The sequence below is a fragment of the Dermacentor variabilis genome, chromosome 3, assembly GCF_050947875.1.
Source record: "Dermacentor variabilis isolate Ectoservices chromosome 3, ASM5094787v1, whole genome shotgun sequence".
NCBI classification, from domain to species: domain Eukaryota; kingdom Metazoa; phylum Arthropoda; class Arachnida; order Ixodida; family Ixodidae; genus Dermacentor; species Dermacentor variabilis.
In genome coordinates, this window is record NC_134570.1 from 240,460,388 (window position 1) to 240,487,191 (window position 26,804).

The 26,804-nt window shown below is 51.4% G+C and overlaps 1 protein-coding gene across 1 annotated transcript in view; it reads right to left on the reverse strand.

The window, feature by feature from the left end:
* The window catches only part of LOC142574444 (uncharacterized), a 103,926-nt gene extending 77,418 nt beyond the window's left edge, over positions 1–26,508 (reverse strand). The window contains exons 1-2 of the mRNA XM_075683520.1: positions 26,052–26,508; positions 25,186–25,392 (exon numbers count right to left, since the gene is read on the reverse strand). Coding sequence (XP_075539635.1) covers positions 25,186–25,389 — 204 coding nt within the window. The 5' untranslated portion in view covers positions 25,390–25,392; positions 26,052–26,508. The remainder of the gene's footprint in view (positions 1–25,185; positions 25,393–26,051) is intronic.
* Positions 26,509–26,804: the final 296 nt, after the last annotated feature.

The following is a 26,804-nucleotide window of genomic DNA, read 5'->3' on the forward strand; positions in this document are numbered from 1 at the left end:
CCATCTGTATATATTCATCATCATGGCCAGCGTCATGTTCTTCAGCGCGCGAGCTGCGAAATAAAAACCGTTGAGGCTTAACAGCTGTCTCGCAAGTCGTGGAGGCTGCTTTCGCTCCCTTGGTCCTCTACACCTTCGAGTTTCCCTGGAGCTTCGTTCAGGCCGCCGCTTGCTCCGCCTTTCTGCCAGCATGCCCCAAGAAGATCCTTCATGGACCGTCAGCACGTGGCAGCGCTATCCCACCATGTTTGGTGGCCTTCGTAGTGATGACGTTGATGACTGGCTGGACAATTAAGACCGCGCGTAGGGATGGAAGCTTCGCAACGTCGCATTCTACGTCACTGACGTTGCCAGGACTTGGCTTCGCAACCACGAGAGTACCTTGCCTGACTGGGCTGCATTCAAACACCAGCTTCGGCAGATTTTTGGCGCTCCCAACGTTCGCTCTGAGGTCGCCAAGAAAAAGCTTGATGGACGCACGCAACTTCCCGGGGAAACATACACCTCTTATATTGAGGACGTCCTCGCCCTTTGTCGCCGTGTTGACGCCACAATGACGGAATCTGATCGTGTTCGTCACATCCTAAAGAGCATTGCCCACGTCGCGTTCAACGCACTGGCGATCAAGAATCCAAATACCGTAAACGATGTGATCGCGACTTGCCAACACCTGGACGCACTGCAGGCCATCCGTTTACAACCTGTCGCCGGTGACGCGCCTCCTTCGTCGGATACCAACCTGCGTCTGCTGATTCGGACTCTCACACGGGAAGAGCTACAAGCGTGTGGCCTGCTCAGCCCTCCCGTTCTCCAGCCTTCGGTTCCTGGCTTGCGCGACATCATCAAAGAGGAGCTGTCCTCCATGACCTGCGCTGCGAGTTGTGGCCCTCCTTCGCCATCCACCTGGCATGCTCAGGTCGAGGCTATGCAAGCAGCGTTCGTTCGGACAGCGCCTCCTGCCCCTGCTACTGGCCCCAACCATTTGGCGACTGTACCACCCCATCCGCCTGCCACAGGATTTTACACTACCCGGCCTAGGCCCCGCCCCATTTGTTATTATTGCGGTATTCGCGGGCACATATCGCGTTTTTGCCGAAGACGAGAACAGGACGAACGCCGTGGCTACGATATTTATGAGGGAGAGCCGTTGCTTCCTCCGAGTCCTTACCAGCGCCGGCTCTCCCCACGCTCCCTTTCTCCACCTCCCGAAGCTCCTCGCAACTACCGTCCAGGTCGCCGCCGCTCTCCCTCCCCTCTCCGACGCTCGACATCACCCCTGCAACCTGCAACCAGCACTCCTGACTACCGTTAGGAAAAGAAGATGGTGCAGTTATTGGAGGGAAAGCTGCATCGCTCGCACAGACTACAATGGGCATGGGCAGGACACGTAATGAGGAGGGAAGATAACCGATGGTCATTAAGAGTTACGGAATGGATTCCAAGGCAAGGGAAGCGTAGCTGAGGGCGGCAGAAAGTTAGGTGGGCGGATGAGATTAAGAAGTTTGCAGGGACAACATGGCCACAATTAGTACATGACCGGGGTAGTTAGAGAAGTATGGGAGAGGCCTTTGCCCTGCAGTGGGCCTAACCAGGCTGATGATGATGATGATGATTCAAGATTATCACCGACCATCATTATTTATGCTGGCTGGTCGGTTTGCGTGATCCCTCTGGTCGCCTCGCACGCTGGGCGCTGCGCCTCCAGGAATACGACTTTGTGGTATCGTAGAAGAGTGGCCGTCGTCACGCTGACGCAGACGGCCTCTCTCGGATTCCTCTTGCGACTACCGACTGCGATGCTGAGAATTTCGACGACTGTCTCGCTGCTGTTACTTCTACGTTCCCTGACGCGGCAGACTTTCAGCGAGAACAACGGGATGATGTTACCCTCGATCCGCTTTTTGTCGCCGCCCGTACTTCTAATGGCAGCGGTCGTTTTACTGTCCGTGATAAATTGCTTTACAAAACTAATGACTCCGGGCATGGAGCGCGTTTTCTGCTTGTTGTCACCGAGAGTCCCCGCTCCAACGTTCTACGCGCCATGCATTACGATGTGACATCCGGTCATTTCGGCTTCCTACGAACGCTGAACCGCATGCAGGAGCGCTTTTACTGACCCAAGATGTATGAAACAACCAAGCGCTATGTCACTAGTTGTGAAACGTGCCAACGTCACAAGCGACCGACCACCGCAGCCCCGGGTCGCCTTCGGCCATTGACACCACCCAGTACGCCGTTCGAGCAAGTAGCATTGACCTTTTGGGTCTATTCCTGCTATCTAACAACGAGAACCATTGGATAATTGTCTGCGTAGACCATCTTACACGGCATGCAGAAACTGCAGCCATACCGTCTTCCACCGCTGCTTGCGTGGCGGTCTTCCTGCTGCGTTCCATGGTCCTTCGTCATGGCCCACCACGTGTCATCATCAGCAACCGTGGTCGCCAGTTCACGGCTGAGGCCATTGAAGAGTTACTTCGTTTGTGCACTTCACAGTTCCGTCATTCTCCGCCGTATCATCCACAGACCAATGGCCTCGTTGAAAGGACAAACAGAACGCTGACCAACATGCTTGCCATGTACGTCTCCTCCAATCATAAGAACTGGGACGATGTGCTGCCCTTCATCACTTACGCATACAACACGGCGAAGCACGAAAACACGAACTATAGCCCATTTTATCTCCTGTATTCAAAGTTACCGCGAAGCCCCCTGGACACTTTCTTACCCTTCGTTCTGCAAAGTGATGATTCTGTATCGAAGACTTTGTATCTCGCCGAAGAAGCGCGTCGAATAGCTCGTCTTCGTAATCTGGCCTCGCAAAGTCGTTCGAAAGAGGGATACGACGACCATCACGTACAAGTATCGCTGGAAAAAGGTGACTTAGTCCTTCTTTGGATACTGCAACGCAAGCGTGGGTTGTGCTAAAAGTTCTTGTCACAATTTTCAGGCCCATTTGTAGTTGTGGACCGCCTGAGTTAACTCACTTACGTCATAGCTCGCCTACTGTGCAATGGTCGGCGATGAAGGAGAACTCAGCCGACTCATATTGCTCGCCTGAAGCCTTTCTACCCTGCTTGTCCATCCTGACTCGCCCCACGGGTTTCGTCTGCTCGCGGGGAAATGTAACAGATACGAAAGGCACGGACCAGAAGAAAAGAAAGAGCAGACGAAGAGAACGAGGAGTTTGATAGGCCGGGCTGCGCTGCGATCACGCTACGAGCATCGTGCATCTCCTGTAAATAAAACCATTCCTTCGCAACTCTTCGTAACAATGTGCATATATATATATATATATATATATATATATATATATATATATATATATATATATATATATATATATATATATATATATATATATATATATATATATATATATATACATTGTTACGGGGTTAGAACAGTCAGACATATATTACTGGATATTTACAATGATTGCAGCAGCTCACAAGGTAGTAGAGAGCGCGCAAAACCCAGAGCGTCGTCTTCTTCCGACCAAGCTGAAAACATATCCTTCGTCAGCGTGTCACATGAGCCGCGGCGGCTGAAGCACCGGCTCGGTGCTGGTTAGGAGGCGGGCGAGTGATACAACTTAAGACGTGCGACGTGGACCACGTCGGAGCCATAAGCCACGGCTGGCTCAAGAGGGGCGATTTCGTACATGACGTCAGTTACTTGACACAAGACACGGTAAGGGCCACAGTAGTGTGAAAGTAACTTCTCCGAGAGGCCAACGCGTCGCGACGGCAACCAAAGGAAGACCAGGGGGCCCGGTGTGTATTGGACGTCACGATGGCGGGCGTCATGTAAGCACCGCTCATTGTCCTGCGACTCCACCAGTCGAAGTAGGGCAATATGGCGTGCTTCTTGTGCTTTGAGTATGGCTTCACGGGTGTACTCGGATGTGGAATTCATACTAGCAGGCAGAACGGTGTCGAAAGGTATCGTAGGGTCGCGGCCAAACAAGAGGAAGAATGGAGAAAAGCCGGCGATGTCATGGCGAGAGGAATTATAGGCGAAAGTAACGAACGGCAGCGCAACGTCCCAGTCGCAATGGTCAGCGGAGACATACATGGACAGCATGTCAGTAAGGGTGTAGTTAAGACGCTCGGTTAGGCCGTTCGTTTGTGGATGGTAAGCAGTATCAAATTTGTATTTAGTCGCGCACGAGTGTAGAATGTCATTGACAACTTTAGAAAGAAAGAAGCGGCCTTGGTCGGTGAGGAGCTGTCCAGGGGCGCCGTGGTGAAGGACGACTTTCTCTCAGAGGAAGTCGGCGACATCGGTTGCACAGCTTGTAGGAAGCGCCCGTGTGATTGCATATTGGATGGCATAGTCTGTTGCTACCACAATCGACTTGTTTCTCAAAGCAGACGTAGGAAAACGGCCTAAAAGATCAACACCTACACGGAAGAATGGTTTTGATGATACGTCAAGTGGTTGAAGGCGACCAGCAGAGAGTATGGTCGTCTTTTCGCGTCGGTGGCCAAGGTCACAAGCAGTGACATAACGGCAGACGCCACGGTATAGACCAGGGCAAGAGAAGCGCCGACGAACGCGGTCATAAATCCGTGACACGCGAAGGTGAGTCGGTACATCATGAAGCTGGGCGAGAACAGTCTGACGCAGATGCTCAGGCACAACGAAGAAACGGGCAGGGCCGTCCGGGCGCATGTCAGAGCGGTACAATATACCATCTTAGAGTTCCAACATGCGAAGGGAAGGATTGGGCGTGATTGAAGTGAGCCGCTGAATAAGGTCTTGTAAAGTGGCGTCCCGACAATGTTCGGCTCAAATATCGCGAAAAGCAGCCAGAGAGAGAACGGTGACAGGTTTGCCGGCCGCAGAAACGTCAGGAGGGTCGACAGGATTACGCGACAAGCAGTCCGCATCTTGATGCAACGAGCCGGTCTTGTATACAGCTGAATAGTTGTATTCTTGAAGGCGCAGAGCTCAGCGGCCAAGGCGCCCTGAAGGATCTTTGAGGGCGAAAGCCAACACAGAGCGTGATGATCAGTGATGACTGTGAATTGGCGGCCGTACAAATGGGGGCAGAATTTACCCACTGGCCAAACAAGAGCCAGACACTCGCGTTCGGTTATAGAATAATTGCGCTCAGCAGAGGAAAGAAGGCGGCTGGCGTAGGCAATAATACGTTCTCGGCCTTGTTTCTGCGCCAAGATAGCTCCAATACCGCGGCCACTGGCATCGGTACAGACTTCTGTTGGAACTGACGCATCAAAGTGAGCGAGGATGGGCGGGGACATTAGCAGCCTAATCAGCTCGGTGAAACCACCAGCTTACTCAGGGCCCCAAATGAATACAGCGCCTTTCTTGAGCAGCTGATTGAGAGGGCACGCAACGTTCGCAAAATTTTGGACAAACCGACGGAAGTAGGAGCAAAGGCCCAAGAAGCTGCGAACATCCTTGGTACATGTTGGCACGGGAAAGTCTTTCACTGCCCGTATTTTATCGTGATCAGGGCATACACCAGAAGAATCCACGAGATGCCCGAGCACAGAAATTTTACGACGACCAAAATGGCACTTGGAAGAATTTAGTTGTAGTCCCGCCTGACGGAAAACAGATAGGATCGTCGACAGGTGTTCGAGGTGTGTCGCAAAAGTCGGAAAAATACGATCACGTCGTCCAGGTAACAAAGACAGATGGACCACTTGAAACCGTGTAGGAGGGCGTCCATCATTCGTTCAAATGTGGCCGGGGCATTACATAAACCGAAAGGCATCACTTTGAGCTGATGAAGGCCATCGGGAGTAATAAAATCTGTCTTGTCGCGGTCCATGTCATCGACGGCAATTTGCCAGTAGCCAGAGCGAAGGTCGACGGACGAAAAATATTTTGCTCTATACAGGCAATCCAAGGCATCGTCAATGCGTGGTAGCGAATAGACGTCCTTCTTTGTTACCTTGTTCAGGTGTCAATAACCCACGCAAAATCGCCAACTGTTGTCCTTCTTTTTAACTAGTACAACAGGGGATGCCCAAGGGCTCCAAGAAGGTTCGATGATGTCTCGAGAAAGCATCTTATCAACTTCATGTTGGATGATGTGTCGCTCAGTAGGCGAGACGAAATAGGGTCGCCGAAGGATGGGGCTCGCATCACCGGTGTTTATGCGAAGCTTTACGACAGATCTTTGTCCTAGAGGGAGCTCTCCAAGGTCGAATATTGCCCGTATGAGGCTAGGAGGCAACGTAGTTCTTGAGCACGCTGGGGCGGAAGATCGGGAGCAATCATTTTCGTTAGGGCATTCAGGTCTGAAGGAACAGGGGGCGAAGGAAGAGTTGAACACGAGGAGCTGTTACAAGTCAATGCCGAAATGTGGTAGCCTCGGGCCGGCGTTATTTGCGCCAGGCACATTCGGCGCGGGAGTACTTGTGTACAAAGTTCACGAGCGGAAGGCAGGGCGTGTTGTCCGAAATGGTAATGACGGTGTGAGGAAAAGCGACGTTATGCGAGAGCAGGACACACGGATTAGGGGTTACAATGTAGCCACCTTCTGGTATAGGTGGAACGAGGGAGACACCTATGTATGTAACGGCACGGTGAGGGAGGCGAAGATGCTCTGTGGAACATAGCCGTATCGGAGCACTATCGGGAGGGTAAATAGCAGCAGGCAGAGCGAGCGGCACAACACTGGCAGAACAGTCTGTCAAAGCGGAATGTGTAGACAGAAAGTCAAGGCCCAGGATGAGGTCGTGAGGGCAGTGCTCTAGAACATAAAATAAAACGGACGTGTAATGTCCGGCGGCACTCACGAGAACTGAACAGATGCCAATAACGGCTGGTGTTCCACCGTCGGCGACTCTGACCACGGGCGACGGGGCAGGAGTGAGGACTTTCTTGAGACGATTCCGAAGCTGAGCATTCATAACAGATACGTGCGCGCCAGTGTCAATCAGAGCCGTAACAGGCACACCATGCACGTTCACTTTATTGAGATTCCGATGTGTGGGCAAGGTCAGAAGAGCATGTTTGCGTCGGGTCGGTTTGGCAGCATGACCTCCAGGTGCTGCACCCGTTAGTTTTCCGGAAGGCTTCGCCGGAAGGAGCTAGGGGATGGTGATCGATTAGATGGGGGCGATCGGGAGAAGTGGCGACGTGGCGTAGGAGAGCGGCTAGAGCGGGTAGGCAGAGAAGTGTCGCCAGAATTTACTGGCTGCGTTTGCAGGGGGAACCGAAAAGCAGCATGAGGGCCTTGGGATCGGAGGTAGGGCCAGGTGGTCAAATTCCACGAAGACCGGCAGTGGCGTGAAATATGACCGATATGGCCACAAGTGAAGCATATAGGCTTGTCGTCTGGAGTGCGCCATTCGGCCGGTTTGAGATACCGCGCGGGGGCATTCAGGCTGCGGGTGCGTATGACAGTGCTGGATGGAGTGTAGTCAGGCAGTAGTCGGACTGAGGAGCGTGGGCAGGGCCCGACTGCTGAGGTCTTCGCAGATGAACGTAGCAGCCGTCTTGGGAAGGCCGGGAAATGGCTGGGCAGTGCGGTGACTTTTAGCTTCTTCAAACCGCCGGCATTCGGAAATAATGGCTTGCACAGTTGAAGAATTCTTGAACACAAGGAGGTGGAAGGCATCATCTGCTTATGCCCTTAATGACATGTGCAACTTTATCAGTTTCGGACATCTTCGGATCCGCTTTGTGGCACAAAGCGAGCACGTCCTGGATGTACGTGAGGTAGGATTTAGTGCACCTCTGGACACGCGAAGTGGGGTCTTTCGGGCGGCGCACTGACGTCCAACAGGCTTGCCAAACAAATCCTTGAGCTTCTGTTTACGAATGTGCCAGCTGGCAAGTTCCTCCTTGTAGGTCCGAAACCAGACGCGTGCCGTGCCGTCGAGGTAAACTATCAAATTAGCGAGCATGACGGTCTGATCCCAGTAGTTGCTGGAGCTTACCGGCTCATATTGTTGCAGCCAGTCTTCAACATAAGTGTCGTCGGTGCCAGAAAAGCTTCCTGGGTCGCGGGGTTGTGCTAGAATGACGGTGGGTGTGGGTGCCGATTGGCCCGAATCATCCTCGCCTTGTGCTGGCATTGTAGATGCAGCCAAGGAGCGCCCGCTGCGTAAATCCGTCTTGATAATGATCCCGCAACCTCCACCAAAAAGTGCATATCATATTGACCGCAAATAAAGACGGGGACAGCGGAAGAGAACACGTAAACGACACGGGCGGTAACTTTCAACTGGTTCATTTACGGGAGCCCGTGGCCACATATAGACAAATAGAACATGCGCAGAACGCAGCAAACAAGAACACTCCTCAGCCTCGCGGGGCAACCAATTAAGCATCGACCAAAAATGTTACGATGTTAAAAACAATCAGACATATATTTACAGGATATTTAAAATGATTGTGGCAGCTGACAAGATGGTATACAGCGCGCGAAGTCCAGAGTGTCGTCTTCTTCCGACCAAGCTGACATCTTCTCCGTCAGCGTGTCCCAATATATATATATATATATATATATATATATATATATATATATATATATATATATATATATATATATATATATATATATATATACGCTGAAAGGGAAGCGGCACGAAAATAGCTGTATTACCCAAGAGAAGAGACCCGAAGTTGTGCCGTATTGCCACAGACTGGCTCACAATGTAAAGAATGTCGCCACTAGATACCAAATTCCGGCAGTGTTTTCTGCTCCTCAGAAACAGTCAATGTTGTGCAGCCGTATTTGTAAAACAAGTAAAAAAACAGATTGTGAAAAGAACTACGCGAAGTTTGTAGATTGCAGCGTCGGTGTGGTTTATCAGATTCCCTTTTCATGTGGCAAAGTGTATGTAGGGCAGTCAGGCCGCTGTGTTAACGAGCGCCTTAGAGAACATGAGCGATCTATACCAACAGGCACAGGTTCCCATTTGGCTCAGCGTTGTAAAATATGCAAGTGCAAACCCATGTTTCGTGATACCACGATTTTGAAAAAGAGCCGTGACACCACCACCCGAGAGTTATCGGAAGCATTCTTCATTCACTCATTGGGGTCACAGTGCATTAGTGTGCCTTCCTTAACCTTGTACAGCGCTGAATTTGGTTTTTTTGGATGCTGTAGCATGACTGCGCTCTTGGAATCGGATGTTGGTGGCTCCACCGCTTGGTGCTCACTGCGCATGTTCCTCTAGTTTCAGCTGTTCTATAAAGGAGTGACGCAATAAAATGATGTCAGTTGGGAGTAGCGCCTTGTCCTGGTCGTCTTTCTTGTGTCTGTTGTTTTGCGCTAAAGAAAGTATTCAAGTGATAACGCATTTCAGTATGTTGCCATAGCCACAAGTGTGCTAGTAATGTAGTACTGGCACCCATTTACGGCACAACTATAGTCGATGGCGTTTAGTATCCCCCTGGTATACCACATAACCCGGGGTAATCACCTGGAAACTCGCAGAGATATAATAGCATGTGTGCCGCCATGCATTGCAGGGCACGAGCGCCGCTCGTAGTACGTGGCACAATACGCACAGAGTGAAGCCGCAAGCGCTAAATAAAATACAAACTGCAGTATTGACCAATAAGTACGCTGTAGTTTAAAACAGCCCACTTACGCACAGAACTCTCATATACTACATTCGAGGTAACAAGATTTTTCTGGCAAGCAACGCTACTTACTTACTGGTTCTTCAGAGTTTCTTTGCCAATTTAAGATTATAATTCATATCAAATCGCGAACAGTGCCCATTATTCTATCACTATAAATGATGATCATTTCATTTCTGTCGACATCGGACGGGATATTCTGCCCAGTTGTCAATCCTGTTAAACTCTTTCCTGTTCTTTCAGAGTGTGGGGCGCTATAACGTAAGATTATTCCAAACTTTTCTATTCGAATTCCGCAATCAGTCCTCCGCGATTGGTCAAAAACTTTTTTGGACCACCGCCACTTCGCCTGTCTGTCACGCGACGTCACCGAAAACCGCGATAGCTCGCCATCGGATATGACGTGTACCCAGTGATTACGCATGATTTGACCCAAAAAATTTCGCTGTGATTATCGCTCATTCACCTCATGAATGTAACACCAGCGTATGCAGGAAGTCACCAATATTCTACTGGCACCATATTCAAGGTGGGAAACGACTTGCTTCCCAATCACAGAGCCTTTTGACCAGCTCCACGCTAACCCTCACCGGAGCTCGCTTCGCTGGAGCAGTGATGGAAGTTCAAGTGAGCGGGGAGGACATCTCCCCTGAAGAGTTTCTCCAAGGCAACGGTTGGTGCACCATTCGATACAAGACCCAATTCAACCGCGAGGCCGCGCAAAGTAACACCCAGAACGGAACCCACTCCCGCACCGGCGAGGGAGCGAACGGCGACCGACAGCGTTCGCGTCAAAGACAGCGTAGCGTCAAGCAGCAAGTCATCAGGAACAATAAAATGCCACTACTCCCACGAAGTGATTTCAAGGTCGCGATACGACCAAGAGGAGGCCTCGACGTTGCCGCCACCGGAACCGTGCTCCTCGCATCGGCCATTTACCGGGCGGCGAACGTACCGGGGCAAAAAGCAGGGGAGGACACGGTGTGTACCAACAACCGCCAAAACATCATAGTCGTGAGTACACCTCACGCTACTCACGCCGCTAAGTACAGACAATTAGAAGCCATCACCATCGGTGACCGCCGCCACGAGGTTAGTGCCTATGAGACGGCCCCCGACTACACGGTGAAGGGAATCATCAGGGGAATCCCGTTGGAGGAGGACGCCAAGTCCATTCACACCAACATCGTTCACGCCCGCAACCCCCACGCCCTGGCAGCCAAACGGATCAGTAATACCAAGACGGTCCTAGTGGCCTTTCAAGGACCGCGAGTGCCCTCCTACGTCAGTTACGGCGGCGCCCTCCTTCGCTGCGCCCTGTATCGCAAGCAAATCGACATGTGTCACGGCTGCGGGAGACTCGGTCACCGCATGGACGTGTGCCCCAATCCTCAGGACAAAGTGTGCCGTGGTTGTGACGCCCTCAACCCAGGCCCCGACCACCAGTGCTCCCCACGTTGCAAGCTGTGCGGGGGAACACACATGACGGCGGATCGCAATTGCCGCGCAAGGTACAAGACCCCCTACGTCGTGACAAAGAGGCAATAGGAACGACACAGGGCCGCCGAGGAAGCGGAGGCGGCCGCCAAAGCCACCAGCCCCGCCGGCAAGCCGCGCTCGAGATCCAGGACCCGCAGCCGAGGCCGCTCCCGGTCCCGGAGCCGCGCCCCAAACCCACGGCAGCAGCAGCAACGCCGGTCTCGCAGCCGCGCCCCCAGAAGGACCTCAACAAGAGACACCGAAACCACCGAGAAGGTGAGCTGGGCAGATGCGGTCACGGGAAAACGAGCACCAACCGCGAAGGCTGGCGACAAAGCACCCGCTAAAACAGAGACGGAGGTAACTAAATTAACACAGGCGATACAAGCGCTGCAGAAGCAAATAGAACACATGCAGACACAGATTCGCGCAAAAGGCGACCTCATACAACAACACCAGCATGCCGTGAGTAGCGGTACCGATACAGAGGCCATGCATGGAACTCAAGAACAACCAATAGAGGACGACGAAGTCGTATACCCCGACACTAAATGCAGACCCACTCCCTCACAGACCACTCAGGCCACGCAGGTAACAGAAGAAGAACCCATAGAGGACGACGAGGTCGAGTTCCCCGATACCAAATGAAGACCCACTCCCACCCTTACAGAGGCAACACGACCCAAGCGCACGCGCGCAGCGATACGCGACGCGCGAATAGATGCACTCGAGTCTCGCCTAAGCAATCTCGAGGAAAAGATCATCGCGTCCATCACGCGTACCATCCAGCGGAGCCTGGAGAGTTTTCACCTCAGACTGTCGAGATTATAAGCCGCAAACAGCACGATCGTACCGTCGCATAGGGAAGTGGCGCAACACATGTAACAAGATATAAACATGGCCCGACACTCATGGAAACAAAAACACACGATATGGCAGTGGAACTGCAGAAGTTACCAAAACAAACGAGCGCACTTACAACAATACCTTAAAACGATCCCCGAACGCCCAGACGTCATCATACTGCAGGAAACGAGTGGTCCCGCCAAACTCGCGGGGTACCAGTCTATAACAGGCAAGGCGGAGAAACCAAACGTCACCACACTGGTCAAGCGAGCGCACACAGCTATCGAACACGACACCAAAATCAGAGACATCGAAAACGTTCTCGTAGAATTAATTCCACCCCGCAAGACCCGCAACAGCATCTTCGTACTCAACGTCTACAGCAGTCCCAGATGCCGCCAGCACCGCTTCCATGTCCTCTTCAAACGGGCAATCGACATCGCCAAAGGGCAACAGCTGTTCATTGGGGGGGGGGGGGGGGGGGACTTTAACGCGGCGCACACGGCGTGGGGTTACAAGCACGATCACCCCAAAGGCACCCATCTATGGGCAACGGCGCAATACGCCGGACTCGAGCTGGTCACCGAACCCGCGGCACCAACAAGGCAGGGCAACAGCGTAAGCACTGCGCGACGCCGGACCTTACTTTCACGTGCACCACAGGCAAAGTCACTTGGACAAACACCATGCAAGACTTGGGGAGCGATCACTACATTATTTCCATAGAAGCAGAAGGTGGTCCGCAGGAACACAATGCCGGTCGTCAAATGAAGATCACCAACTGGAATCGGCTACGCAAACATCGTGATGAGCAACAGATGAAAGACGTCAAAGATATAGAACAATGGACCGACCAACTGCGGTGGGATATCGAGCGCATGACGCAAACGATCCCGTCGACAGCTGGGCTCGAGACAATAGACTCCCGGTTGCTGCACATGTGGGAAGCCAAAACTCACCTGCAGCACCGATGGAAACAACAGAGACACAATAGGAGACTGCGTAAATGGATAGCACAGCTCAACAAAGAAATAGAAAAGCATGCGCTTAACCTGCAACATCAACAATGGGAAGAGAAATGCGCGGAGATGGATGGTCAACTCACCACGCGTTGCACATGGTAGATACTGCGGTACCTGATCGATCCCGCCAACACCAAGACCACACACATGCAAGGCATATACAAAATCATACACGCTTACGGGGGAACGGAAGAACAATTCCTACGAGATGCGGAACGCCTTTACATATCCCAAAGGCCACCGCAAATATATCCAGACTACTCAGGAGAAAGCGACACCACCCTAGACGAGGAATTCTCCGTTGCCGAAATCAAGGCGGCCCTCGTAAAGCTGAACACCAAGTCGGCCCCTCGCCCCGATCGAATACCCAATAGGGCACTACGCAATCTCGATTACGAATCGATCGAGAAACTAACAAAATACATTAACGAGTGTTGGGCGCAAGGCAAGCTACCCCGGCAATGGAAAGAAGCAAATATCACACTGATACCGAAACCCGGCAAGAAATTACAGCTGGAGAACCTGCGCCCCATCTCCCTCACGTCCTGTGTGGGCAAGTTATTGGAGCACGCGTTTCTCAATAGACTCACGGATTACCTCGAGGACAACGGCTTATTTCCACACACCATGATTATGTTCAGAAGACATCTCTCCACGCAAGACGCCCTTCTGCAACTAAAACACCAAATCATAGACAATCCAGGGCGTTCGACGAGAGCCATCCTCGGGCTGGACCTGAAGAGGGCCTTCGATAACGTTCGCCACGATGCCATATTGTGACAAATATACAAGCTAAATCTCGGCCTGCGCACGTACAACGACGTCCGAGACTTCCTCACGGGAAGAACCGCTCGCATGCGAGTGGGGCAACTACAGTCAGAGCAAATCAACATCGGCAGCTCGGGCACCCCGCAGGGCTCGGTGATCTCGCCAATGCTCTTCAACCTCGTCCTGCTGGGGTTGCCCGACCGATTGTTTCAAATCGAAGGACTGCATCACACGCTATACGCGGATGATATTACGATCTGGACGAGAACGGGCAGCGACGGAGCGATCGAGCAACGTTTACAACAGGCCATCCAATGCGTAGAAAACTACCTCGTGGGCACGCGACTCGCCTGCTCGGCCGATAAATCAGAAAGGGGCGCCCACCTAAATGCTACACCCCCCTGGAAAAGCAAGAGATCCAATTAACGGCATCAAACGGCCTACCCATCCCGATAGTAGAGAAAATCCGGGTACTAGGAATGATGATAGAACACAAGGGTGGCAATGGCGAAGCACTTCGTAAGATAACGGCAAAGGCCACCAGCACGATGCAGCTCATTCGACGCATCACCAATAAACACGCGGGCATGCGCGAAGGCAGCGTCATCCGACTCATACAAGCCTTCGTCATTTCTCAGATAAGGTACACGGCAGCATTTCACAACTGGACGGTTGCGGAAAAAAACAAGCTCAACGCGCTCATACGCAAGGCGTACAAATGTGCGTTGGGACTTGCGCCTGGAGTTAGCACCACCAAGCTCTTAGAACTAGGCCTACACAATACGCTCGAAGAACTCGTGGAGGCGCAACAAGTGTCCCAACTTGAACGCCTATCTAAGACCCGCCCGGGCAGACACGTACTTGAAAATCTCGGCATCACATACCATTCGCAACACGGCGTCAAAGTAGACATTCCAAGACCCATACGCGAGCAACTATACGTACCCCCATTGCCTCGCAACATGCACCCCCAACACCACACGGGGAGGCGTAAAACCAGGGCAAAACACATGAACAAAAGTTACTCTAACGACAAGGAGGCGGTCTTCACCGACGCAGCCCGTTATCGAGACAGGAAGAGTTTCGTGGCGGCAGTTACTAGCCACCGAGGCAACCACCTCACGAGCGTCACCGTGAACCCGGCACATGCCGAAGCGGCAGAGGAAGCGGCCATAGCACTGGCCCTCACACAAACCAAAGCTACATACGTGATCTGCGACTCGCAAACGGCAATTCGCAATTTTGCAAATGGGCGCATCTCGCAAGAGGCGTATCAGATACTCCAGCGACATCCCATACACCAGGGAGAGGCCGACGCTGATATCCGAAGGCATTTGCTATGGATCCCGGCACACACTGGAATGGGCACCCCCAACGAAGCGGCTCACAGCGTTGCTCGAGGCCTGACTCACCGAGCAGCATCGGAGGAAGAGCCCCCGCGGGGTACTGCAAACGTCTGGGCATGGGAGGATAGTATGACCAGTTTTCACGACCTCACGGCACACTACCAATTACAAAGCCGCATATACCCATTCCCTCACGCTAGGTTAGACAGGACGCAAGCAGTACACTTCAGACAATTAAAAACAGACTCTTACAGAAACCCCAGACTCATGCACGCCATGTATCCAGACATGTACACTACAAACAGATGTACATCGTATGGCGAGGTTGCCACACTAAATCACATGTTATGGGAGTGTCGGGACCTAACAAACAAGTCGGGCAGTGCCGACCCCTCCGTCTCTTCCACCGCCAGCCTCCAGTCACGCTGGATGACCGCACTGCTCAGCTCTGACCTGACAGCACAACTCTGGGCCGTCCAGCGAGCCGAGGAAGCCGCTTCGAGACAAGGTCTCGGAACCGCGTCCGCGGCGGGTGCCCAGACCCACTAAAAAGACGCCGGACTCAAATCTTGTTGATTTGAAATAAAAGGTTACGCGCTATCTCTCTCTCTATTTACGATTCGATGCTTTTCCCCATTAGCCCTCGGCTATTGGTCAAAAGTTTTCGGACTGCACCCACTTCACCTGCCTGTCACGCGGCATTCAGACTGGGATACATAATGCAAAAATTTTGACACAGGGGCAGGCAGAGCACAGGACGAGCGCTAACTTTCAACAATTGACTTATTGCAGCTGGTGAGTACATATATACTCACTGGGACGCCACTGCAATAGAACACAGTGAAGGGAAGGAGGAAAAGACAGTCATGTGACCATTATGCCCAAAAATTCAACCTCTTTCCTTGATAAAAATATAGACGGCGTGCTAACGCACTCGTCACCTGCTCTGGCTATCTCGGCTGGTTCCACTATTTCCCTCGTAATCTTATTCCTGTGGCGATAGACAACAACAGCTTGTTTTAATAGCGGGAAGCATGGTGCCATCGCGTCACATGCCATCTGGCATCTGGCATCTGGATGGGCATCTGGCGCAGCCAGATGCCCATCTATTGCGATGCTCTCCACTTTGTTACTATGCTCCGCCAGACGCACGTTTAAACATCTGCCCGTCTGGCCCACGTAGTACTTCCCACACGAGAGTGGGATCTTATACACAACATTGCGAGTGCATGTAACAAAAGGATCTTTGTTACATGCACTCGCAAAAGGCTTTCGTTTCCTCATGGGACAGCTCATCACACTCAACGTCAAGAGTTTGTTAGGTGCTGTAAACACAACGTTTACACCAGAACGTTGCCCAACCTTTTTTAGGTTGTGGGAAACCTTATGAAAGTAAGGAATTACCGCCACTTTTCGTTTGTCCCGTTTTTCTTTCCTTTCTCTTTCGTCATCCGCTCTCTGCTCATCGCTCATGCGTGAAGTTCGTTTCCTTTGATGATGCAGGCCTTCAGAAACCGAGATAATGATATGTGTCGGATAGTTCGCTGCTTCCAGACGAGCCACCTGCTTACTAAGGCCTTCATCTAGCAAGTGAGCACATGACTTAGATAGAGCGCATGACAGGAAAGAACGTACGATACTTCTTTTTATGAGTTTAGAGTGTGCAGAACTGTACCTCAAGGGCGGCTTATTAGCTCTGGGCTCATATACCCAACACACGTGTTCAGCTTTGAAATGCAAACGCGTCTAAAAACCTGATATTGCCCTGCGCTGGAAATTCAGTAGTGAACGTAAGTGGCCTATAATACTCATTGAATGAGGCAAGAATACACCTAACAGCAGGGTTTGAACAGTCAAAACGGCAATCTACATGAGAACTGGCAGCCGGATCAAGTAGTGATCTATCTAAAAATACCAAAAAATCATCTACATATCTAAAAACCTTCACAACGCCCAAATCACCCAACCGCGCAGCAAAAGCTTTGTCACATCGAGCTAAAAACAGGTCACGTAATATGGGCGCTATACAAGAGCCTCTGCAAACACCCTGCTTTTGCAGGTAAATGTTATTGTCAAATTGAACAAAAGTGGACCTCAAATAAAATGATAAAAGCTCTAAAAACCTTGCCACACTAACACTACAAGCGTCAGAAAAAAGGACAGCGCCGTGCTCATCTATTGCCGCCTCAACACTGCACGGCAAACCCTCATGTGCCAAAGAATAAAACAAATCTTTTATGTCCACAGAAAATGCAGTTGAACACTCGCCGTCAGCTCCATTTAAAAAGTTGATCACAGCTGAAGAATCTTTGGTAAGGAACGGATCCGCCACGTTGAGGAGCCTCAGGCTATTTTGCAGGAATTCTGCGACGCACTTCTGCCACGTCCCGGATTCCGAAACAATGACACGAAAAGGACAATCATCCTTATGGGTCTTGGCGATGAAAAACATTTCTAGGCAGTCACCGTCCGTGCCATTGATTTTCTTTGCAATGTTTGCCAAATTAAAATCTTTACACATCTGCTTAGCCCGCAACTTTACTTTCTTCAGCGAAACATGTCGATTAGGATTAAAGACGGCACATACCGCAGCACAGGCTTTATCACGGTAAGCACCCTGGGAAAGCACCACGAAACCCCCTTCCTTGTCCGCAGGCAGGACACATAGCCTGCGTTCCCGAAGTGAGGCCGCTACTCGACCGATCCGGTCACCCGTGCGCTCATGTCCGCCACAAGAGAGCACCTTGACTCCCTGAGAAACACAGGCCTCACGTTCCTCCACTGGCGCGCTCTTAGCCACATCACGGACGCAAGTCAGAAGCTCAGCGGGATCCTTCCGAGGCTGAACGGCGAATTTTGGACCGAGGCACCGAATCCGGTGAACTTCCTCAGGAACGTCGGCGTCACCTATAGTGTGGAGCCTGTCCTCACTATGCCCGACCTTGCGTGAAGCCAAGGGACGAAGGGCGTCCAGAACGCCGTGCCAGAAGGTTTCAGTGGAGTATGTCAACAGCCTTGAGTGTTCCCACCATCTTTGGCGTGCTTGCCTCACGTCGTCGTCACAAAAGATGCTTGCTTTTATCAAGGAAAGAGCTTGAATTTTTGGGCATAATGGTCACATGACTGTCTTTTCCTCCTTCCCTTCAGTGTGTTCTATTGTAGTGGCGTCCCAGTGAGTATATAGGTACTCACCAGCTGCAATAAATCAATTGTTGAAAGTTAGCGCTCGTCCTGTGTTCTGCTTGTCCCTGTGAAAAAAATTTTTGCGCTATGTATCCCAGTCTGAATGTATCCCACCAACACGCCCAAACTTCTTCCCTGCTGTCACGCGACGTCACAAAACCGCAGAAGCCCACCGCGTCAAAGTGACGTGTACACGCTAAAGATGCATTAATATGCCGAATAAAACTGTATTTTCTTCTGAATAGCTGCAAGCTGCCCCGTTCCGAAAGGAATAAAAGATGGCTGCCACCGATCGCTCAGGCACTGGGTACTCGCACCTGCCGGAGAGCATGAGTTTATTTGCGTATAATAAAACTCTTTGCGTGGCCGTGCAACGTTTTCGAGCACTTTCGGCACGTTTACGACCTCATTCTGCCAACTATTCTTTGCTGAGGATCCGTTTTAGCGTCATTCTTAAGCTTCCGTTGTATGCCGCCGCGATTTTAGACCGGCCACCGCAAGCTAAGTAAGGGAAAGCAGACCAATCGCAAACGCCGGCACCACTCTCGTCATCCCGTTATCGATTTTCAGTACAGTGGCTCGGCCCCATTGAATCCCTCTCCACTTGAGCGTGCTCCCCGCCTCTTGTCAGCCAATTAGATAAGACAAGCCGCTCAGTGTAGGCAATTTTATTCGTTTTGTAAGCAAAAAAGTGGCCTCCTATGAACGTGGAGAGCTTTTGATTGGTCTGTTCAGACAACCCTGCGTGTGATCACCCGATGCTTGCGTCGGCGGTTACGCAAATGTGACGTAAGGAGATTGGAATAAAACATTTTGGAGTAGTTTTACGATATAGCGCCCTAGCACTTCAGAGGGTAAATCATTGAATAACACCACAAAATATTATTCGAGCCAAACTTTTTACCAATTGAAGTCCTGCTAGTGTAGAAAGAAGATAGATATATATAGATTGCCACCTGCACTAGTGGGCACATTGCAAGAGAATAGACAGGAAGGACAAGAAGGAAGAGGCCCGCGTGCTACCCCCGCCTGCTCGATAGCCAGATCCCACCACCGTATTTTTCAGAAGCCAGCTGTCTTCATTAAATGCCGCGAGTCCTCTTTAAAGAAACGTGACAAAGTGGTGGAGGTGCTGGGTATTTCTAACTCATGCAGCACACCCCTCCTGGAAGCGGAACCACCAGCCCAGTGCCAATCCACACGCCCGTCCCTCAGACCATCCGTAGGTTCAGGGGACTGCTTTCGCAAGAGAACACAGCGATTCCAACCACCTCAACTGCTACGGATAGCATGGTGAACCCCCCTCCCTATCAGGTACACACTTCAGAACCCACAGGTTCCAAAGTCCTTCCATGGCGACGTGTTCAAAGACGTCGAAGACTGAGTGGCTGACTTCAAGCCCGTGGCCGAGTACAAAGAATGGGACGACTCGACTAAACTTATATATGCCCATTTCTGCCTATAGGGTGGTGCGCGTACGTGGTACCGTCAGGAGCAACTGACGTCGTGGCCTGAGTTCTGCCGTCAGCTGCTCGCCACCTACGCCAGTGCTGATCACTGCGAACGAGCAAAACGAGCAATCCAGGCCCGCGTTCACCTTCCCAACGAACGTGTCATCACGTTTGTCGAAGGCACAAGGCGCCTCTTCAGACGAGCAGACCCAGGAAGGACCACTGGCAAGATTTCGCGTCACCTGATGCGAGGAGTGAAGGAATAGCTCTTCGCTGGTCTTGTGCGGAGCCCTCCGAAGACTGTCGCCGAATTTCTGTCTGAGGCTGTAAGTATGGAGAAGATGATTCAGCAGCGATCGAACTTCTACGAGCGGCAAGTGACCGGGGCATCCTATTCCGATATTTTCACGGCCACCGGAGGCCACGATGACAACCTCCGAGGACTCATCCGCACCATTGTGCGTGATGAAATGCAGAATGTTTATGGCGCGTCAAAGGCTACGGTGAGCTCTATTGCGAGCGTTGTAAAAGATGAAATGCACCAAGCGCTCCGGTCCACCTTTACTCTTGCCAGCACCATGCCTGAACCACTGAACACCGGCGTATGACCTACGCAGAAGCCCTCAGACTCTCTGCTCCATCACCTTCGCTGTTTGTTCACGCCGCTCATCCAGTTGCACTTTCAGCAGCCCAGCCGCAACAATACATCGAAGAACAACGCACGTCTCCCGCGTTTCCCCTTGCCGCTCCTCCTGTTATGCTTCAGGCGCAGCAGCCAGTGCATTACGCCGATGATCGACGAATGACCACTCGGAAGTCGGAAAATTGGCGCGTACCGGACAACCGTAGTCTGTGCTTCCACTGCGGTGAGGCAGATAAATTCTACTGCCAGCGCCCATACCGACGTCTCGGGTTGCGAGGACCTTCCGCCTGCTCGCCGCCACCCAGGCCTGGCCAACAACCACGGGATATTGATGGTTATCTCGATGAACAGCGCATGCCACCGCCTACCGGCCGACAGTCACGCTCGCCGTCGCCAAGACGATTTTCTCCACCACTCCGGCAAGAATCAAGCGCAAGATAGCCCAGTCTCGCCGGGAAAAATAACTACAGCGACCTTTGGGGGCGAGGCCGCTGGCAGTCGACGCGCTGAAGACCTCCGATCGATGCGATCAAGGACGGGCACCGATCTGACGTCAACTGCAGCTGAACAGAATGACCGGCTTTCGCTCGACATACCGGTGGTAATCGATGGTTACGTGGTTAGCGCTTTAGTGGATACCGGTGCGGACTTTTCTATATTAAGCGGGAAGATGGCGACGCTTCCGAAGAAAGTAATTACCCCTTGGCATCGCTCGAAGGTTCGGACGGCTGGTGGTCGTTACTCCACTGTGAACCTGCGTGGCCAGAGTGTGGATTCGAGGATCGACATTTGTGGCGAGCTGCCTTACCTACGCGAATGCTCCCGTGACGTCCATTTCGGGGTTGACTATCTGCAAAAATATGGCGCTGTTATTGATCTACCAAGAGGTGTACTCACCTTCTCAGCCGACCGAGCAATCGACGGATACGGCGAAAACAGACGTGACAACGCCCTTTGTGCTTCCGCCAAAAGCACTACGCTTCCTGCACGATCCAGTGTCCTTGTCGAAGTCATGTGCGGTGGAATACACGAACGTGAAGTCGTTGCAGAAAGCAACTTATCCCGTCTACTGACGCGAGGTGTTTGTCCAGCTAGGAGTGTGCTACAGCTTAGTCATGGCCGTTCTCAGTTGCTTGTCGCCAACTTCAGTAACGAGCATTTCCACCTTTTCTGTCATACTTCGATTGAGTTTGCCGACGAAATTGAGAACGTGGCTGACTGTTTTGCCTCTGAAGTCTTGGGGTTGCCTGACAAGTCACTGAGCAACATCGACATCAATTCAAAGCTATAGAAAGACAACCAGGCAGCACTGAGCGAGCTCTTGCTTGATTGAATTTAGGGCATGCTGCGCAAGTTTGTCCAAGGCACGCCAGGCTTCTATCAGAAGGCAGAGGATCATCACATGCGACGAGGCACGTACGATACGCCATCGGCCCTACCGCGTATCGGTGAAAGAACGAGAAGCGATTCGTACGCATGTAAATGAGATGCTTAAAAACGGCGTTATCGAACCATCCAAGAGCTCATGGTCGTCTCGGGGCGTTCTTGTCAAAAAGAAAGACGCAACGCAACGCTTCTGCGTGGACTAACGGAACCTCATCAACGTAACTAAGAAGGACGTGTACCCACTGCCATGTATCGACGATTCGTTAGAAAGACTGCGGCGTGCCCAATATTTTCCGTCACATGATTTGAAAAGCGAGTACTGGCCAATTGAGGTAGACGAACAGGACCGCGAGAAAACTGTTTTCGTGACTCCCGACGGCCTCTACGAATTTTGAGTGGTCTCTTTCGTCTTGTGCTCAGCCCCAGCTACTTTCCAACGAATCATGGATACCGTCCTAGCTGGACTGAAGTGGCAGACTTGTCTCGTGTAGCTTGATGACGTAGTAGCCTTTTCTGAAACATTTGAGCAAGATCATCGCCTGCAGAATGTCCTAGAAACGATCCGATCGACTTATCTCACGCTTAAACCAGAAAAGCACCACTTGAATGTGAAGAGCTCAACTTTCACGGACACGTCGTAAGCGCCAGAAGAGTTCGGCCAGATCCCGACAAGCTTTCTACGGTAGCAGTAATTCCTCCTCCGGCCGACAAGAAGGCCGTGCGGCGCTTCGTAGGCTTCTGGGCGTATTATCGCCGTTTCATCGAAAACTTACCTAAGATAGCGGGACCCGTGACTCGCTTGACAAGGGACGACACGCCATTTGCTTGGAGGAGTGAGCAACAGACGGCCTTCGTAAACTACGTCAATGCTTGCAGTCAGCACCTGTCCTGGCTCATCTTGACGACGACGTTGACACCGAGGTGCATACTGACGCCAGTAACATTTGTGTTGGAGCAGTATTCGTCCAATGTCAAAACGGCATTTAAAGAGTAATAGCTTATGCTAGCCGCTCACTATCCCGTGCCGAGGCGAACTATTCTACCTCAGAAAAAGAGTGTCTCGCGGTTGTGCGGGTGATCACGAAGTTTCGCCCTTACCTCTATGGCCGTCCCTTCAAAGTGATGACAGACCACCATGCCCTATATTGGTTGGCAAACATACGCGATCCTTCAGGACGACTGGCACGGTGGAGCTTGCGGCTACAGTAATCTGAGGTCATCATCGTTTAAAAGTCTGGCCACAAGCACGAAGAAGCTGACACATTGTCGCGTATACCCGCCGAACCTGTCAGTCGAGAGTCAGAGAACGACGACAGCTTCCTGGGCGCAATTACTGCATCGGACTTGATCAGACGACAGCGTGACGCCACCTAACTTCGATCTATCATCGACCACTTAGAGGGCCGCCCAACAAGTAATCTACACCATCTATGTCGCGTATTGACGTCCTCCTGTCTACGCGACAACGTGTTTTACAAGAAAAACGCCTGTTCAAATGACCGAGCCAAACTCCTGGTGGTTCCGAAAGACTTGCGGGACGATATTCTTTTCGGTTGTTATGACGAACCCATATCTGGCCAGTTGGGATCCTCACGAACACTTGCCAGGGAGCGCGAGATGTATTACTGGCCCGGCCTTACGGCAAGCGTCAAACAGTATGTTAAAGGCTGGCGTGAATGTCAGCGGTGAAAGTCAACGTCCATGAAGCCCGCCGGGTTATTGCAACCTATCGAACCACCTCATAAGCCATTCGACCAAGTCGGCTTGGACATTCTTGGACCTTTCCCTCTGTCAACCGACAGCAACAAGTAGGTGATTGTTGCGACTGACTCTTTAGCCCACTATGCCGAGGCAGAGGCGCTCCCACGAGGCACGGCTTCTGAGGTAGCGCAGTTCTTCATTTGCCACATTGTATTGCGCCATGGTGCCCCGTCCGCTGTAATCACAGACAGAGGGATGGCGTTCACAGCACAGCTCATGGACGAAATTTTTCATTTGAGCAACACCAGGCATCGAAAGACGGCTGCTTGCCATCCGCTGTCCAACAGACGTACGGAGCGATTAAACAAGACCATCACGGACATGATCCCTATGTATATTGACGTCCAGCACATAACATGGGATCACATCTTGCCTTACGTGAGCTTCGCGTATAATACCACCGTACAAGAAACAATGCGCTTTACACCATTTCGTCTCCTTTACGGCCGGGAAGTTCAGACAATGCTGGACACTATGCTTCCGCGTCAAGACAACGAGCATGTAACTACTGACGCCGAAAAATGTGCTCAGCGCGCTGAGGAAGCTGAGGAAGACATCACGGCCGAAATAATGGCGGACGCATTGGCTGCTACGTGGGTATCGTGGTACGGCTGCCCTTCGCGCATAACTATAGGCCGAGACCGGCAATCCCAAAGCTTGCTTCTTTCTGCACTGGCGAGAGTACTCAGCACGCGCTTGCATAACACCATGGCTTACCACCCATAATGTAACGTCATGGTCGAGTGTCCCCACCGACAACTAAAGGCGTCATTGACCGCCACGCTCGACAGACAGCAACAGGTGGAAAGGCTACCCCTAGTACTACTGGGGCTGTGAGCAACATTCAAGGATGATCTCAGAGTTAGCGCTGCCGAGATTCTTTATGGATCAGCAATATCCGCGTTCCAGGCCAGTTTTTCGGCACCCAGCAAGGCACTCCGTCAGCGGCAGCGAAGCACTTAGAGAGGCTAGACTCCAGGCTCGACCAGTTTCGACCTACACCCAACGACCTATCGCCCGCGGGCAGCCCGTGTTTAGATTTCCGACAATTGAAATAACCACGCGCGTCTTCTTACAGCGCGACTCTATCAAGCCACCGTTGATTCCTTCCTATGAAGGCCCCTTTCATGTGGTTTCGCGTTCAAAGCAAACCTTGGAGATTGACGTTCGAGGCAAAGAAGCGACGGCCATGCGACCCCGTGAAACCCGCCTATCTTGAGCATTAACGCCTCATTGCTCCCGCCATTCACACCTAAGCCTCCGGCATTCTAGGGGGGAGCCCTTGTAGAGATGATCTGTCTCTGTAATTTGTCACCAGCTTCTGTGAAATTCAGTTACTGCTCGACTCGCCTCCACGTGGGCGTCATTGTCCACTGCTTTTTCTGACCGACAGGGGTGCCACCACTGCCACTCGGCAAACCTGTTTTACTGTGGAATAAAGCCAGTCTACTCTTCATTCTCAACCTGTCAAAATGTGCATTACTTGCCTCCGCTAAACGTAGCTCCTAACAACTACATTTCGGAAGTGAGAGCAAGCAATTTTTGACAGCTTTTGAGAGGAGGTCCTAAATTCCTTGCTGCATGCTGTGCAATAATATTTGGTTCACATGTTCACAGGAGCCTCGTTAGCAGATCGTCAGCGTTTTCTCACAATGTTCGAGAAGGGCCTAGGGCCCCTTTACGTAGAGCTTGACTGTGCAGTGGATGCGTAAGCTTCTTACTTGGAGATTCAGTGTCTCGACGAGGAATCCGACGTCGACCATGTCGAGAGTGATGAGGAATCCGTAGCAGAAGCAGAAGATGCGCAGCGACCAGGTTGACGTGGGATCGACGAGGCAGTAGGCGATGCCACACAGCATGACAAGGTTTCCCCCGTAAGCCACCATGATTGCGACTCTGAGGATCCGGTTCGTGTACCGGATCATGCCCTGCGGATACACACAATATGTTCTCTTTGCTGGCCATGAAAATCCAGGAACGTGCACATCTCGCTTAAAATCTGCGAAAAATATTTTGCATCTGCTCTGTTAGTACTCAAATATCGCAGAGCATCAGAAGCAGAGCATCCGAAGCAAATTTGACATAGCTTTAGTTATACTGTTACAGTGTTTACAAAGGTTGTACAAGAGCTCCGCTCAAAAATCAGTGGTATATTAGCATAACGCATTCATTTTGTTCATTTGAGATGTCCAAACGGAATTGCACACCATATATATATATATATATATATATATATATATATATATATATATATATATATATATATATATAGTCGCGTGTATCCTGCTGATGCATACACGCTGAATGGGGATCCCGGCGTTTGTACTTCACGAAATGTAACCGTTTACGCGCGATGCCGAGAAGAACCTCGTTCTCTTCTTCTTCAGTCCCCTTGCTGTGCCACACCATGTGGCACTACCCCCCTCTTCAAAAAAGTAAATAAATAAATAGAAGAATGAAAACATATATAGGCTTGACGTGACAGCGCCGAGATGGCCTAGGACGAACACATAGGCTATAGTCACAATCATTGTGATGTGCGATATAGTCACGAGGTACTGAGGGACGAGCAACAACAAAAACTAACCTAAGCGGCTGAACACGTCAAATTTTAGGGGCTATAGTACTGTTTCAACCGCATAATGTGCACAATCTCAGATTGGGGTTGTCGACGTCGGGGAGGCTGGCTTCCGTAAGGAAGGACTTCGTAATTCACGTCACTAATTCACTGCAACACTTTGTAAGGTCCGAAGTAGCGGCTCAAAGGCGTCTCGGATAGGCCTTCTGGGCTCACGGGAGTCCAGACCAAACCTTGATCGCCAGGTTGGAACTCAACTTGTAGATGGCGGAGATTGTAACGTTGCGCATCGATGGTCTGTTGTTTCTTTATGTGCACTCGGGCAAGCTGACGGGCTTCTTCCGCGCGTTGCACGGCATCTTGAGCGAGAGTTCGGCATCTTGGGCGAGATCGAGGTGATCGATGTTGTCGCACAGCAGCATTGCTTCTAACATTGTCTGCACTTCACGGCCGTAAACGAGGTAAAACGGCGTGAAGCGCGCTGTTTCTTGCGTAGCAGTGTTACAGGCAAACGTCACGTATGGGAGTATCTCGTCCCACGTCTTGTGCTGTACGTCTACGTACATAGACAGCATGTCAGTCATCGTTTTGTTCAGTCGTTCGGTTAAGCCGTTTGTCTGCGGATGATAGGCAGTTTTCCTTTGATGGATTGTGCAGCTGAGTTTAAAAACGTCTTCAATGAGCTGCGCTGTAAAGGCTTTGTTTCGGTCTGTTAATACGTGCTGGGGCGCCATGCCGTAGGACGATGCTCTGTATGACAAA